The sequence below is a fragment of the Tarenaya hassleriana genome, unplaced genomic scaffold, assembly GCF_000463585.1.
Source record: "Tarenaya hassleriana unplaced genomic scaffold, ASM46358v1 Cleome18, whole genome shotgun sequence".
Lineage (NCBI taxonomy): Eukaryota > Viridiplantae > Streptophyta > Magnoliopsida > Brassicales > Cleomaceae > Tarenaya > Tarenaya hassleriana.
In genome coordinates, this window is record NW_010965216.1 from 2,072,911 (window position 1) to 2,090,341 (window position 17,431).

The 17,431-nt window shown below is 41.8% G+C and overlaps 2 protein-coding genes across 2 annotated transcripts; both read left to right on the forward strand.

Annotated features, from left to right (window-relative positions):
* The first annotated feature begins 316 nt into the window (after window positions 1–316).
* Window positions 317–2,290, forward strand: LOC104810526 (ras-related protein RABG3c-like). The gene is made up of 7 exons (XM_010536862.2): window positions 317–457; window positions 673–699; window positions 803–902; window positions 1,288–1,434; window positions 1,536–1,616; window positions 1,737–1,882; window positions 2,005–2,290. Exons 1-7 carry the CDS (start codon window positions 405–407, stop codon window positions 2,069–2,071), a joined length of 621 nt encoding a protein of 206 aa, XP_010535164.1. The 5' UTR covers window positions 317–404; the 3' UTR covers window positions 2,072–2,290.
* A 482-nt stretch (window positions 2,291–2,772) lies between these two features.
* Window positions 2,773–4,012, forward strand: LOC109116553 (dynein light chain 1, cytoplasmic-like). Its single transcript, XM_019202196.1, is given in 3 exon segments — window positions 2,773–2,800; window positions 2,803–2,909; window positions 3,866–4,012. Coding segments are annotated over 3 exon segments (282 nt in total).
* Window positions 4,013–17,431: the final 13,419 nt, after the last annotated feature.

Consider the following 17,431-nt stretch of genomic DNA (forward strand, 5'->3'; position numbering starts at 1 on the left):
TATTTTATTTTGAGAAGTTTAATTGTTTTAGGATTTTTTCTTTTTTTAAATTTGTCTGTTTTATTATAATTTAATTTTTTTGGAGAGAACCCGCAATTGAAATAATTGGACGAAGAGTCAAATTTAAATACGCTTAAGCGCCAACGTACTTAACACGATAATTGCTATTATTAGTCCCAAAAAGTAAAAAAAAAAATTATACCAAAAAAAAAAAGTAAAAAAAAAAAAAATAGAATGGAGGGGCAGTTTTGGAAATATAGATTTAACGGTACCTTTGCTGTTATTAGGTGACGATTCCTGGGAATATTCTTCTGCAATCTCCCGTTTGAATTGAGAACCCAAAGTTGAAAAGGGGCAAAAAAAAAAAAAAAGAAAAAAAATCAGCTCCGTCGAAGCTTCCGTCCATGGCGTCTCGCCGGAGAGTGCTATTGAAGGTCATAATCCTCGGTGACAGTGGGTAATTCTCTCGAACATTCGAATCTCACTTCTTCGTCTCATGCTTTATTTTTCTTTTTTTAAATTGGTTTCATGCGCTCGGTAGGATGAAGAGTTTTCTCTGGATCTTCGTTCTCGTATCGATGAAATCGATATGAGAACGATGTTTCTCGGTTTGATTATTGGTTTGTTATTTTTTTTCACTGATCGACATTTTTTGATCCTTCGTTTGGATAGGGTCGGGAAGACTTCTTTGATGAATCAGTAAGTTTTCATCCCGTGGATCTTGGATTTTCTTAATGCTTATTGTTCTTTTGCTGCGTCAGATTTTGTAAATCAATTCACGGATTTGTTTTCTACCTGTAAGGTTTGTGAATCGCAAGTTCAGCAATCAGTACAAAGCGACGATTGGAGCCGATTTTTTGACGAAAGAGGTCCAAATTGATGACAGGCTGTTCACTTTGCAGGTAATGAAGCTATATCTCTCTGCTCTGTTTTCCATTGTTGGTTGAAAACTGAAAATAAATGTGATAGTCAGGAGGTTCAATAGCTGCACATATAATTTGTTGCTTATCATCTAGTTTCCAGTTTGATGGTGAAAATTGGTATTTTGTATCAAAGGATATGTTGTTTGGATCTGAACTTTCGAGGATTGTGTTGCATTGTCTGTCTGTAGTTTGTTCCAGATCCTATTTTATGTTGCGTCAACTTTGTGTTGCAGTTCATGTTATCTCCAGTATTATTGTGAAACGATTACGAGTATTGCGTTGCATTGTAGTTTGTTCCAGATCCCATTTTATGATGAATATGACTGTAAATGAACGAGTAAGGATGCACTTTGCGTTTGTATAGATATGGGATACTGCTGGGCAAGAGAGGTTTCAAAGTTTGGGAGTGGCATTCTACCGAGGAGCCGACTGCTGTGTTCTTTGCTATGATGTTAATGTCATGAAATCTTTCGATAATCTCAACAATTGGAGGGAAGAGTTCTTGATCCAGGTAGATCGACACATACACTAACAAACCTAGAGCATTTATGAGGATGATTTAGTATGAAACCTGTGATGGATTCCCTTGTTCTTCATGTTGTCAATGTTTAGGCCAGTCCATCAGACCCCGAGAACTTCCCGTTTGTCGTCTTGGGGAATAAGATAGATGTTGATGGTGGCAAGAGCCGAGTGGTCAGATCTTTTCCTCGTGTTTCATTTCATCCCGTAGCTACCGAAGCAGAAATATCTAGAGTCTGGTAATGCTAGAACTATTAAGATAGATCTCTGTCTTGTCTTGTTAACAAACATCAGGTTTCAGAGAAGAAAGCAAAGGCATGGTGTGCATCAAAGGGAAACATTCCTTACTTTGAAACCTCGGCCAAAGAAGGATTCAATGTCGATGCAGCTTTCGAGTGCATTGCCAAAAATGCACTCAAGAACGAACCCGAGGAAGAAGTGTACGTACATAAAAGAAAAAACCCATCTCATTCCATTGTTTTGAACAAAATCAATAGCAGTTAGTTGCGTATCTTGTTATCATGAAAAACTTAGGGCTTTGTATTCTTGATTTCTATGGCAGGTATCTTCCTGACACCATTGACGTTGCTGGTGCTCGGCAACAGAGATCAACGGGGTGTGATTGCTAAGACCGGAAAAAAAGTTTTTTTTCCCCAACGAAGATGGCAAATGTTGCTCTGCGGAATGATGAAATTAGTTGTTTTGGCATGTGATGTTTGTGTTATATAATAATATGTGCTCTGTTATTCCATTTCAGATTTTTTGTATTTTTTTATGATCAGTTTTATATCTCATTGACGACTTGGGTAAAATGAATCGGGTTCCCAATATAAAATAGATTTATTAAATGATTATTTCTTTATTTCTTTGTCATTTGACAAGATCGTTGTTATATTCTCAAAAATTACATGCAGTTCAAAGATTTAAATAATAATAAATATATTTAAAATATAAGTGGACCAGTAGGCTCGACACAATTTGAGCCTATTGGCCTTATAGCTCTACCGCCACCTTGGTTCTCGAGGTACAGATATCTAGGAGTTTATTACAAGGTAATATTGCCTCATATCAGCCTCTCCATCGTTATCCATTACGACGTAGTACAATAAAAATATGCTTTAATCCTAAATTTATTTAGCGTTGGCCACATAAATTTTTATTTTTTTATTTCATCCGGGGTTTTATGTGATATCTTTCAAAATTTACGATACAATGAAATCATTTCTAATGATTCATGTCCAAATAATATGATTCGTCTCCAAATAAGAGACAAAAGACAAGACTGATGAGTCACTAAAACTGTGAGAGAGGTTTGATCTTAAGAAGAGAGATGTTAGAAGGGAAGACAATGGTTGAAGACACAACATGCCACCGAAGATGTAGATGCAAGCAATGGCATTTACTTATGAAGCTCTTGATATTTTTGACGTCATTAACTGCAAATCCATCGTTGGTCACATCAAGAAGGTACCTTTGAATCCAAAATTCCACCATTCTTGCTGTTAGAAATCTGGAGGAAATCAACGGAAAAATGAGAATGAAATCGAACCGAGGGACCGGATATCTCTTCAAGGCGTAGACACTTTCCTAAAACCGTTATTCCGTCCGTTATGAGCAAGGACTACCGGAATACGATTCTGAGATACAATGAAGAGAAATATGTTCTAGAATTGCTCGTTCAAGAACGCACAGACAAGGAAACGTGAAGAAGAAGATGAACGAAAGCTTTCGGGAGAGATTTTGCAACAAACTTCCGAAAGTGCTCTCAAAATCTCTCAAAAATGGAATCAATCTCGTTCCCAACTTATTCTGACATCTTTAGTATATAAACACCAAATATCATCACCAAAAGTTGCAAAATCTGCAGTTATTACGCGAAGAATCGCATCAGTTCGTATATAACTGTCATGTTCCGAGTTACACTTGACACAACATGAAGTACTTCTCACAGACTTTTGACTCAGATCGAGTTCCACTTGACACGGGCCGTGTCAAATTTCTGTGCAACACGAATTTTTCCTCAGACAATCAACACGGTTCGAGTTAAATCTAACACGGACCGAGTTACATTTCTGTAAAGAAAATTTCGTTTTCGTCATGAAGACTGAGTTCTACTTCACCCGAGTTGAGGTATACCTCACTCACAAACCGAACAACTTTACTGCCAAACACATATATGTTTTACCGATCCATATTATATCATTTACGAATATTTAACTCCTCCACCATATCCGTAATACATATAACTATGAATCTTTTGAGAGATTAATATTAAACCCCATTCATTTACTCTAAAAATACCAACACTTGCAGTATCTCAGTCTCTGACGTAGTTTACCATTGTGGGTTTGTATCATTTCTTGAGAAGATTCTAGAGTCTTTGTCTCTGTTCTTCTGGGTCGTGATTCAAATGCGATAAACAGGAGTTTGATAAGAGATATGGAAGTGGATGGCAATGTGTGGTGGGATCGAATTTCGGGTGTTTCTTCACACATTCCAAAGGGACTTTCATCTATTTCCAACGGGAGACCCTCATATTTCTCATCTTCAAAGGAGCTTCGACTCCATAGAACCTGCAGGCTGTTTGGTTTCCGAGAAAGTCGGGGAGAAAATGAAAATGAAAATGAAATCATCACTCAATCGATCAGGTCAAAATCCTCTGTTTTCTTTTGCGTTATCGATTTTGAATTCGATTCAGGAAGAAGAAACAAAGCAAGATCAGTTGAGAATGAGAGAGGAAAGTCTGAAAGAGAGTTTGAGACAATTTCAAATTTTCCATTAAAGAACAAAATATCGCCCTCGGTTTCTTATATACGAAACAAAACAACAAAATCAAAATAACCAAACTAGTAAAAATCTAAAATAAAAGCAAACCGAAATAAACCGAAACGATGAAAATACATCTTAAGGCTCCCCCTCAAGATGGAGAATACAAGTTATGTATTCCCATCTTGATTAAGAGATTCTTAAAATGTTCAACATACAACGGTTTAGTAAGAACATCAGCAACATTATCCTTGTAAGAAACATGCAAAGGCTTCAAAAAACCAGCTTGAATCTGATCCCGAACATAGTGACAGTCAAGCTCTATGTGTTTTGTACGCTCATGAAACACAACATTATTCGCAATATGAATTGCTGACATGTTGTCACAGAATAATGTCACAGGCTTGGTAACTGGTATGTGAAGATCAGAAAGCACCGAAAAAACCCAAACTAATTCACAAGTAGTTTGAACCATGGCTCTATACTCAGACTCAACACTACTCCTCGAAATAGTGATTTGTTTCTTGGACTTCCATGAGATCAAAGAACTGCCCAAGAAGACACAAAAACCTGTCACTGACCTCCGAGAATCTGGACATGAAGCCCAGTCTACGTCAGTGTAAGCAACAAGTTTAAGTTCTGTATCATAAGAGAAAAACAAACCCTGTGATGGCGCTGCTTTAAGATATCGTAATACCCGATGAGCTGCCTGAAGATGAGCAGAAGTCGGCTTGGACATATATTGACTCAACTTAGTCACAACAAAACTAATGTTTTGTCGAGTAATGCAGAGATAAATCAATTTTCCAACCAACTTTCTGTAATGTAGAGGATCACGCAAAAGATCACCTGATTTCGAGCTCAACTTCTCCCGAAATTCCATTGGAGTTGATGCAGGCTTGCATCCAAGCATGCAAACTCCTCTAACATTTCCAGAGTATACTTCCTTTGGCAAACTGAAATGCCAAGCTTCGAACGAGCCACCTCAAGGCCTAAAAACTACTTCACATCTCCAAGGTCCTTAATCTGAAAAGCAGAACTTATAACAGACTTCATAGCAGAGAGAAGATCACCATCATTGCCAGCCAAAAAAATATCATCAACATAAACCAAGATGACAACCATACTTGTGCCCTGCCTCTTAACAAATATAGAAGCATCAGACTTTGATTGAATACAACCAGGATCCAATAAAACCTGAGACAACTTCAAGTTCCATTGCCTTGAAGCTTGTTTGAGACCATAAAATGATTTAAGCAATCGACAAACAGAATTTGCAGGCACTTTCTCCCCCTTGAGTGTGGCATAACCAGGTGGTAAAGACATGTATATCTCCTCCGATAAATCACCATTAAGAAATGTATTAGAAACATCCATTTGCTGGACTAACCAATTTTGAGTTGCAGCAATGGCCAAAACAATCCGAATGGTAGTCATCTTAGCAACAGGGCTGAATGTTTCAACATAATCAATACATTCCAATTGTGTATATCATTTTGCAACCAATCTGGCTTTGTGCCTCTCAACTATACCATTAGGATTGTATTTGGTTTTAAAAACCCATTTACAACCAATAAGATGCTTATCAGATGGTAATGGACATATCTCCCAAGTATTAGTTCTAGCTAAGGCTTCTAACTCTAAGTTCATAGCATCCTTCCATGTTAGTGGACATGAAGAACATGAAGAACAAATGAAGCCCTCGGAGCAAGATGGACAACACTCGAACATGCACATGCAATGTGGATCGAACAACACAAAAGGAAAGGAGAAAATATTGGATGCAATCAACACGTGACAAGGAAAGAAGCAAATCTGATATACTAACTTCCATATTTCAAGGGTAAATATCATGTTTCCATTTTATAAAAGATATGTAGTCGTTTAGAGTCAAGTGTATATATCCCAAGCTATGTACATGAAAAAGTCAAGAGAGAATAATAGAGCATTTTTCTTCTACCTAGTTTCACATCTCCTCTGTTTTGCTGTCGTAGTTACATGTTTGATATTTGAAGAATTTGGTTTTCTTCATGGTATCAGAGTGAGAAGATAATTAATTCCGCTGATAGCTCTTGTTAACCTTCGTTCATCTCCCTTTCTTTCAACCTCTTGCTACCCTCTGTTGCAGCCATGGAAAACACCACCAAACTTATCTCAATCACCTTGACGGGTGACAATTTCTTTTATTGGACGAAAGCTGCAACGACGTCACTCAATAGCAAAGGCCTATGGGAACATATCTCTGTCGAAAAGAAGACTCCTCCTCCACAAGAGATGGCGTCGAAGGAGAGACTTCAAAACAGGTTCGACAACGTCTCGACCGAATCCGGCAAGCAGCGTCGGATTTTGCCAAATGGAAGCAAGAAGACAGCCAAGCTCTAGTGATTTGGCAGGGTTCGCTGGATTCCTACTTGCTTCCAACCTTCATCACTCATGACACTACAAAGTCTCTATGGGAGGCTCTCCACAAAGTGTATGGTAATATCTCAAACGTGACTAGAATTTTTGAACTAAAAAGAAAGCTGTCCTACCTTCAACAGAATGATCAGCCACTTCCCAAAGTTCAAGGGGAATTTTCTGCGTTATGGGCTGAACTTGAGGAGCTACGTCCAATCTCAACAGATCCAACGACTGTCATGAAACGAGCCGAGGAAGATAAGGCTTTCTCGTTCCTCTTGACACTCAATGCCTCGTTTAATGACTTGATCTATCATGTGTTGAGACAGACATCGTTGCCATCCTTCGAGGAAATCTGTATGATGCTTCAGAGAGAGGCGGGAGGACGAAACCTGTTCTCGGGACCCCCTGAACTTGCTCACTATGCTCACAAGCCTTCGAACCCGATGACTGCTGCTAAAGAACGCAAACAATACTTATGTGAGCGTTGTAAGCGATCAGGCCACTCGATGGATAGGTGTTGGGTCCTCTATCCACATATGAAGCCCTCCTGTTAGAGAGATAATCCTCGAAAAGGTTCGGCCATGTCTGCTCAACATGAAGAAGAAAGCAAGATTGGCCTTACATCTGACGAATTGAAGGGTCTCAAACACCTTCTCCAATCTATCAACAAATATTCTGGTAACTTTTCTCGTTCCTCTTCCATTGTACTTGATTCGGGTGCAACCACCCATATGTTTTGCGATGATTTTTTGTTTGAAAGCATTTTACTAAGTCATGGAGTTGTCACTGGTTCTAATGGCAAAAATGTGCCCATCAAAGGCATTGGTAAGGGATGTTTTTTGTGCTACTAAGAATTTTATCTCATATGTTTCTAACCAATTCCATGTCAAGATTAAGTGTTTGCGAACAGATGGAGGAGGCGAGTACACAAGCTTTCAATTTCGGGACTTTCTTCTTCAAGAAGGAATTGTACATAAAAAATCATGTCTGCACACACCGTAACAAAACAGAGTTGCCGAGAGGAAAAACAGACATTTGATGGAAGTAGCTCGCACTCTACTCTTTCATCGAAAAGTCCCGAAAAGATTTTGGTGTGATGCCGTTAAAGTAGCATGCTACCTTATTAACTGACTTCCAACAAAAGTTCTTCAAGACAAATCACCGTTTGAGGTATTATATAACCTTCGTGACTCTCTTGATCATTTGCGTATATTTGGATGCTTGTGCTTTGCTCACATTGATGCAGGACAAAGAACAAAATTAGACCCGAAAAGCATTCATTGTGTTTTCCTCGATTATCCGGCAAACCAAAAAGGATATATATGTTATCATCCTCCAACAAGGCGTATATATACTTCTCGTGACGTTTTATTTGTGGAAGACATGAGCTATTTCGATGATTACGATTGGGCGGAGTTAGACAATCTTGTAGCCCAAGGCACTGACGACACCGACTCTCTTGGTCAACTTCTCACCACATTTCAACGCCTTGGAATTCAAAGCTCACTAACCCGATCTCATTCATCTGTGGAAATTCATGCAGACGGTATCCCTTATCCTATATCTCTTTCTCTTGATGATTCATTGCCCACTAACCATGCAGAAGTCAACATTCGAACATCATCACCACCATCACATGTTCCATTGTCTGAGGTGGAGGCTGTTGAGGGAGACACGCAACATTCAGATTTAATTCCCTCACCCTTGCCTAATGCCCATGACGATAATGCTCATGACGATATCTCTGTCTCTTTGCCTGACGATGCTCTTTCCCCACTTGGAGAACACCTGGCAGCTCCGGATGCTTCTCCACCCGATGATGTTCCTCTCGAGTATGCTCTGCTCTGTCCTCCCCCGACTCTTCGACGTAGCTCACGCGAACGCCGGCCTACATGGAAATTGAGGGGCCAGAATTCTGCTCAAGCTCAACATGTCGTCGTTGCTCATCCCATTGATAAGTTCTCCTCCCTTCAATACTTTCCATCTAACGAGCAAAGTTTTTTAAGTATCGTTGAACAGAGAGATGAGCCGTCTTGTTACACCAAAGCTAAAGACATTGCTGTTTGGCGGTTGGTTATGGCCGAAGAACTAGCGGCTCTCGAAAAGAACGGAACGTGGGAGATAACAGACCTTCCACCGGGAAAACAAGTGGTTGGATGCAAATGGGTCTTTAAGATCAAGTACCTAAGTGACGGTACCATTGAACGCCACAAAGCCCGTCTCGTCACAAAAGGATATACCCAAACGTACGACGAGGATTACAATGAAACATTTGTCCCGGTCGCCAAACTTCCTACGGTACGCGTCCTTGTATCTTTCGCTGTGAATCTTGATTGGCAGCTTTGGCAAATGGATGTGAAGAATGCTTTTCTCCAAGGGGATCTCGACGAAGAGATCTTTATGAAACCTCCTCCGGGTTATGTTGGTTCTATCAAACCGGGCCAAGTGTGTCGACTCTGTAAAGCAATTTACGGACTAAAACAATCGCTTCGTGCTTGGTATCATCGGTTGTACCAAGCTCTCATGGACAAAGGATTTACAAGAAGTGATTCTGACCATTCTCTCTTCACTCTCACGCGGAGTTCGGGTATTGTTGTTCTTTTAGTATATGTGGATGACATTATTATATCTGGAAATGACTTGGATGGTATACGAGACACAAAGACATACCTCAAAAACGTTTTTGATATTAAGGATCTTGGCATACTTAAGTACTTTCTTGGTATTGAAGTTACTCGTACCTCTAATGGTCTATTCCTTTCACAACGAAAATATATTTTAGATATGCTCACAAAGACAGGCAAAATTGGAGCGAAGCCGGTGCGAACGCCAATTGAGGAGCATTTCAAAGATCACAGCGAGGGGGAACCATTCCACGATCCGGAGCAATATCGTCGCATCATCGGTAAGTTGATTTATTTGACTATCACACGCCCTGACATTAGTTATGCCATACATCAGGTCAGTCAATGGATGCATGCTCCAAAGACGAATCATTGGCACATGGTGGATCGTCCTCAAATACCTAAAAGGAACGCCAAACAAAGGGATACGCATGAACCAGAACAACCAAACAGAGCTCGTAGCCTACTGTGACGCGGATTGGGCTGGAGATGGATGGATCGAAAATCAACAACGGGATATTGCACATTCATTGGAGGGAACTTAGTCACATGGAGAAGCAAGAAACAAACTGTTGTAGCACGTTCAAGCGCAGAGGCCGAGTACCGTGCCATGGCAAATACAACAAGTGAAGTTCTATGGCTTCGACAACTCCTTCAAGACCTCAGGGTTGCATCACAAACACCAACTCTGCTAAATTGTGACAACCAAGCCGCATTACATATCGCGACAAACTCCGTCTTTCACGAGCGAACCAGACATATTGAAGTGGATTGTCACTTCGTTCGGGAGAAGATAACCCTCGGTTTCATTGCCACGACTTTCACTCGAAGTCATGACCAACTCGCAGACATCTTAACAAAGGCGACAAGTTCTTTTGTTCTCAACAAGTGTCTCTCCAAGATTGGCCTCGTTGATTTCGGTCGGCCAATCTTGAGGGGGAATGTTAGCGGACATGAAGAACAAATGAAGCCCTCGGAGCAAGATGGACAACACTCGAACATGCACATGCAACGTGGATCGAACAACACAAAAGGAAAGGAGAAAATATTGGATGCAATCAACACGTGACAAGGAAAGAAGCAAATCTGATATATTAACTTCCATATTTCAAGGGTAAATATCATGTTTCCATTTTATAAAAGATATGTAGCCGTTTAGAGTCAAGTGTATATATCCCAAGCTATGTACATGAAAAAGTCAAGAGAGAATAATAGAACATTTTTCTTCTACCCAGTTTCACATCTCCTCTGTTTTGCTATCATAGTTACATGTTTGATATTTGAAGAATTTGGTTTTCTTCATTCCAATGATCAGACTTCACAGCAGCAAAAAAAGAGGTAGGCTCAGGTTCAAGAGAAATGGAAAGGAAAAAATGTCTGTAGAGAGCAGAAAAAGAAGAGTAAAAAAGAAAAGAAGCTATGGGATATGGTGTAGTAGAAGAGGGTGAAGGTGAAACAGAATGACGTAACAAATAACATTGATAGTCACTAAGATAAGCTGGTGGTTTATTAGATTTGTGTGGCCTAGCAAAGCTCTCTATATTGCAAGAAGTATCAGACTCAGAAGGAGACAACACATGATCAGAAACAGAATCAGACTCCAAAGAATGTACATCAGAAGAAGAATCTCCTGAAACATCAAGTGGTATAGGAGAATTGATAGACCCTTTCGCATATATGTCAAGAAGAGCAGATAAATGCAGAGGAAGAGAGCACAGAGAAGCATTAGGTGGCAAGAGCACTGAAGTGGCAGGGACAAAAAGTAAGGAAACAAATGGATGTTACAACTTTTTATCATGATGAGTTCTTTTATTACTATCTTTTTTATGAACATTTTAGCTGGTCGAGTTTGTGATTGCCACCTCATAAGACATTATTGAGAGGGCTGTTATTTAGCTACATGCGGGAAGGGGTTTGGGTTTTTTATGCAATGTTTTGGTGAATCTATTGAGGGGAGAGAGTGAGACCTCTCTTTAATAAAGCGGTCAACTTGTTTTTGGGTTTTGAGAAATATAATTCTGCAGTTTTCTTACCTTGTTCTTATCACGTTGGTATCAGAGCGAGCGATTCAGTCATGGCGCCCAAGGATCAACGTCTTGACCAATTGGAGGAAGCAACTCAGGGGCTGCAATCCAAGATGTGAGAGATCGAATCGTCAATGGGTGAAATGAAAGGATCCATGGTTTCTCTTCAAAAGGAGTGCGCACAGATTCCAGCAATGAAACAACTTTTGGAGAAGCTTTGTTCCATAATCGATCATGTATCAGCTCCTGTCAAACTTGGCCAGGATCCGTTGGCTTCCGCTACCACATCAACCTGTGATCAGATTCGCCGTCAAGGGAAGGCTCCAATGGACTGTTCGGAGGAACCATCTCCACTGTCACAGTTTCCGGTGGTGAAACCTACTACTGAAGACACTGATGGAGGACCCGATTGTGTTCCGTTCATAGTTGGTACAAATATGACCTTGAAGAAGATTGAGATGCCGGTGTTTGAGGGTGCGTTTTCAGCTGATTAGGTGGTCCGCGCATAACGTTATTTTGCAATGGGTCGGGTCGAAGATCGAGCAAAGATTCAGTTGGCCGTGATGAGAAGGTGGTGGGGAAACCGAGTGCTCGGCTTTTCACCCTGAAACAACATCGCTCGGTGTCGGAATATCTGCAGGTATTTGAGGAGTTTCTTTCTCACCAACATGAGGAATTGCGTGCTTTGAATACGTCAAACGTTGTGCGTAACAGGAGGACTATAAAGGCGTGTATTAGGTACGAAACGAATCATGTGCTGGATTGTAGATAGTCAAGACGAGATTTGTACCTCTCGTAAAAGAGAGAGATATCGCTGAGCCCCTCGTGTGAGCGAGACTGTAGAAATGTGTGGCCGCACTATAGACGAACGTCGCCTATTTCAGACAGTCGAACTCAGTGAACGAGAAAGTAGTCGAATCAGATAAGGTGGCTTGTCCATGCCTTATGTTTGACATATGATATCGCGATACAAATGGATCATCAGCCGGAATCGTCACTGGCGTTCGTAAGATCACGGACAAACACTATTCGAGATAGGTAGTCATAGTGTCTTGCTAGAGACCGTCTATGACTTGTATATCCGAAATAGGATTTCGGGTTATACTGCTATATCGAATGAGCCTACAGGGTCACACACGTAGGGAAGGACAAAACGCACGAGAAAGCGACGGAAAAACCGAGACGGAAGGGTCCAGACCGGACGGACCAGAAGGGCCAGACCCGACGGTCAGCCAAATCCAGACCCGACGGTCCAGAACATGGTCCGTCCGTTCCAGATCTGGAACGGACAGTCCACGTTCCGCAGACCGTCCGTTCCGGCTTTCGGGTTTTTCGAAATTAAACCAAAATTAGGGTTAAATCACTTTATAAGAAGGAGATTAAACCCTAATGAAAGGGGACCGACTTTAGAACACTTTTTCAGACTTTTTGTGAGATCCAGGAGGTTCTAAGAGTGATCTAAGTATCGTTTTCTCGAAGCACAAAACCGAATAGCAGATTCGGGTCCTAATAGACAAGTTCCAATCGTTGGAATCCACCCCGAGGTGTGGATACGTGTAGAGGGCGAGGTAATCTTCCTGCCTAAAGTGATCGAACGAATTCTTCAGTTGATACATGCCCCGAATCGATTGAGGTAAGCGTTCTAACGTTTCTAAGATTCATACTTGCATGGTTCTAGGGTTTCATATAATTTTTGTTTTACATCCGCTACGCAAACCCTAGAATCGATCTCTTAACAATAGGATTCGCTCTAGAGATCCCAAGGAACCCAACAAGGAGGTCATCCGCAAGGTTTGAGGCTGGAAAACCGTTTAAGCCGGGTGCTCGGCATATTTCAGATGCCGAATTGGACGAAAAGAAGAGGAAATGTCAGGTAATCATTTGGTCATCAATGCAGGAATAAGGAATTGCAAGTGATTCTTGTGAAAGAGGAAGGCGAATTTCTGATCCCAGATGATGATAGTTCCGACATGGTCACTGAGGTACTTCCAGAGTCCAAGGAGATGGCTAAATAATCCTTAAATTTTGTGGTGGGTATTACTTCGCCACGGACATTGAAGATACAAGGAACGATTGGGCATCAATAGGTGGTCGTTCTGATTGATTGTGGTGCTACCCATAATTTCCTCTCTTTGGTAGTGCTCGACAAACTTCAGATTCCGGCAGATTCAACGTGTGGCTACGGTGTTTCATTAGGCACTGGAATGACGGTGCAAGGAAAAGGCATATGTCGGGCAATTATTCTCATAATGCATAACTTCACGGTTGTAGTTGATTTCTTGCCATTGGAACTCGGCAGTGCCGATGTTATCCTCGGAGTCAATGGCGGGGTAGTTTTAGATGGATTTTGAGAAATTGGAGATGCGATTTGAGACATGTACAGGATTGGTAACGCTCAAAGGGGACGGACCCGAAACTCCATAATTCCTTGGTTACCTTGAAATCATTAATCAAGGTTGTTGATGATGCCAACGCAAGTTACATTGTTGAGTTCAATGCCTTGACTTCTGAGGAATCTGTGTTGACTAATTCTAATCCTGACTTACAGCAGGTTCTCGATCAGTATACTGATGTTTTCTCCGAACCTTCAGGTCTCCCTCCTTCTCGCGGGAGAGAACATAGCATCACTCTCAAGTCTGATGCTACCCCAGTGAATGTACGTCCTTTCCGTTATCCTCATGCTCACAAAGAGGAAATTGAACGGTTGGTTCGAGAAATGTTGCAGGCAGGTATAATTCAGCCAAGTCTCAGCCCTTTCTCTAGTCTTGTATTGTTGGTCAATAAGAAGGATGGTAATTGGTGATTTTGTGCAGATTATCGAGCTTTGAATCGGGTCACCATTCCCGATAAGTTTCCCGTACCTATGATCGACTAACTCTTGGATGAACTCTTTGGGGCTGTTATTTTTTCCAAGTTAGATCTTCGTTCGGGATACCATCAAATCCAAATGAAGACGACTGACATCCCGAAAACAGCTTTTCGCACACATGATGGTCACTACGAGTTCCTCGTCATGCCTTTCGACCTCACCAACGCCCCAACTACTTTTCAAGCTATGATGAATGATGTGTTTCGTCTTAGTTTTCTTTGATGACATATTGGGGTATAGCCAATCTATGTCTGATCATGTTAATCACTTTGAGGTAGGTTCACTCGGTGCTCACTAAACATCAGCTGTATGCGAACCGAAAGAAATGTCAATTCGGAAGACTACATATTGAGTATTTAGGGCATATCATTACGGCCGAGGGAGTCAAGACGTTTCCTCCCAAGACTGAGGCTATGCGAAATTGGCCTTACACAAAGAACATCAAAGAACTGAGGGGTTTTTTGGGTTTGACGGGATATTATCGACGTTTTGTCCGCAATTATGGGGTGTTGGCCAGACCATTGACAGATTTGTTGAAACGTGACAATTTTATTTGGACAGAATTGGCTACTCAAGCTTTCACCAAGCTTAAGGAGGCAATGTTTGTCACCCATGTTCTTATTCTTCCGAATTTTAATGATACTTTTGTTGTGGAGGCCGACGCATCGGGTTTTGGCATTGGTGCAGTCTTGATGTAGAAGCGTCGTCTAATCGCTTATTTTAGTCGAAGTCTGTCACCGATGGAGCAATTAAAACCGATTTATGAGCGAGAATTGATGGTTGTAGTCCTCGCAATTCAACGATGGAGACATTATTTGATGGGCCGCCATTTCATTGTTCATACGGACCAACACGCTTTGAAATTTATGCTGGAACAGCACGAGGTCTGCCTGGAATACCAGAAATGGATCTTCAAACTCCTCGGGTATGATTTTGAAATCCTTTACAAGCCGGGACTGCAGAACAAGGTTGTTGATTGTCTTTCTCGGATCTCGCCGTCACCGGGGCTATCTACCTTGGTTGTTTTGTTGACTTTGACAGTTCTGAGCTCACTGAACTGTTGGTTGTGATGCTCTAGGATGATCCGTGATATGACATTTTGACTTTGTATTGATTCATTGATTTATGAATGCATTACTTTTCCCGTTATATGATTAGCATGTTTGTTATATTACGGTAAATATCCTTGAATCATTGCAGATGATTCTAAATTCCCTGGTCAGTTATCATTGTGGGAACAATGATGAATTAAGACCAGCATGATGTGTGATAGATGATTATGATCATATGCATTAGATGCAAATCACAATCATGGGTTCTCGTTTGGAACGAGTTACTGGATGACCCGCATGAGATTGTCACATGGACACGAGTCATGACTTGAATCTCATACAGCGGTTCGTTCTTGGATCCTCAGACCTGAGATGTCTAGAGTATCTGATATGAGGAGTGACGTGTCTTGACTGCGTCAAACGTCGTCTTTAACCGGATGATCATAACGGCGTTGCTCAGATACGTTCACGAATCATATGCAGATAGTAGACATGCAATACGGGACTTGTCACCTCCTACGCAGGAGAGATGTCGCTGGGCCCCTCGTGGAAATCGGACTGTGAAAATGCGTGGCCACGCTATAGATGAAGTTCCATCTATTTTTTTAGTCGATTTGCCAAGACGAGAAAGCAGTTGAACTTGAAGGGTGGCTCATACCATGCCCTTGTTCAACATACGACATCGTGAGACAAAGGATCAGAACTCGAACTAATGCTGGCTTTGTTAGATCACCTCTAACTCTATTCTAGGTGGGTAGTCATGGCGTCTTGCTAGAGGCTAACCATGACTTGTGGTGCGGGAAAGGGTTTCCGAAGCCACTACCCCTTCGAATGGGCCTACAGGGTCACACACCATTAGGGATGGATCACACGTGAAGAGAACAACGCGAGAAAAGAGCGACGGAGCGATCTGGAAGAGTTCCAGATGGCCCGTCCGGTCCAGTTCCGGAACGTTCGTTCCGCTGAGGAACGGACGAACCGTTCCGCAAATGCCAGAGACTATAGATCTATGCATGTTTTCATGGTTTTAATGGTTAGAATGCATGTAAACATGAGATCTATGTTTGTTTGATGATCTTGATTATTGAATAAAGCATGGATGAGCTATGGTTCTTAGGAGGCTTGATGGTGCGTCGAAACGGGGATGAAAACCCTAGTTTACGGGACCCGAAATCGAGATCCGAAGTCTGTCCGTCGCATGGACCGAACGGTCTAGAGTGTAGACCGATCGGTCTACGCATGACGGCGGTTGTTCCTTTTAGGTCAAATTAGGTCAGACCGAACGGTCCAAGGGTTGGACCGACCGGTCTGGACCGATGACCATAAGAGGGGTTCAGATCACGTTTGACAGACCGTCCGGTCTGGTCTTCGGACCGTCCGGTCTGGGTCTGATGGAACGTTCGGTATTCGGGGTCGGTCTGCATTCGGTCATCCGTTCCAGAAGGTCTGGAACGGACGGTCCACGGATGCAGACCGTCCGTTCTGGCTTTCTGGAACGGACGTTCCACGTGTTTCGACAGACCGTCCGTTCTGGCTTGCTGGAACGGACAGACCATTAGAGGCAGACCGTCCGTTCTGGATTGCTGGAACGGACGGTCCACGTGTTTCTCTGGACCGTCCGTTCCAGTGTTCAGGTTTTTCCAAAGTTAAACCGACGGTCAGTTTGGACCTTGGACAATCCGTGATTCTGCAGAATTCAGATTTTGATCGAACAATTGTTGTGTTGGATCGATTATCAGAATCGGAATCAAAGCCTCACTTAAGACCAAGCTTGATGACAATCCAGAATTCAGAGTTTTGATTGTGCAATCGTTGTCTCGAATCAAATATCTGAATTAGGATATTGAGAGGGTTCTGGTATCGAATCTAAGGCAAACAAATGTTGTTTGGCCAAGAGATTCTATATATAGACGACTCAAACGAACTAAGAGTAGTTCATCTGAGCTGATCAGAACAACTTGACTGGAATGACTTGAATTCAGTCAAGGTATCATGGTGTTCAAGACAAATGAAGCCTCAATTTTGAAATCTCAAGCTATTACCGCCCATTAGCAGAGCAACTGTCAAGGCCTCGATCGTCATGGTTACGGGTCATGCCCTAGCTGAGCGTGCCTGACTATCTTGGTGAGGCAGTATTTCCGCTGCATGAAACCTAGAAACCAAACCCTAGATCGATGAGATCGCATGCTAGGAACCCGAAGGGAACCCCAACAGTGGTATCAGAGCCTGGTTCTCTGTATATCGCCGTGCCTGT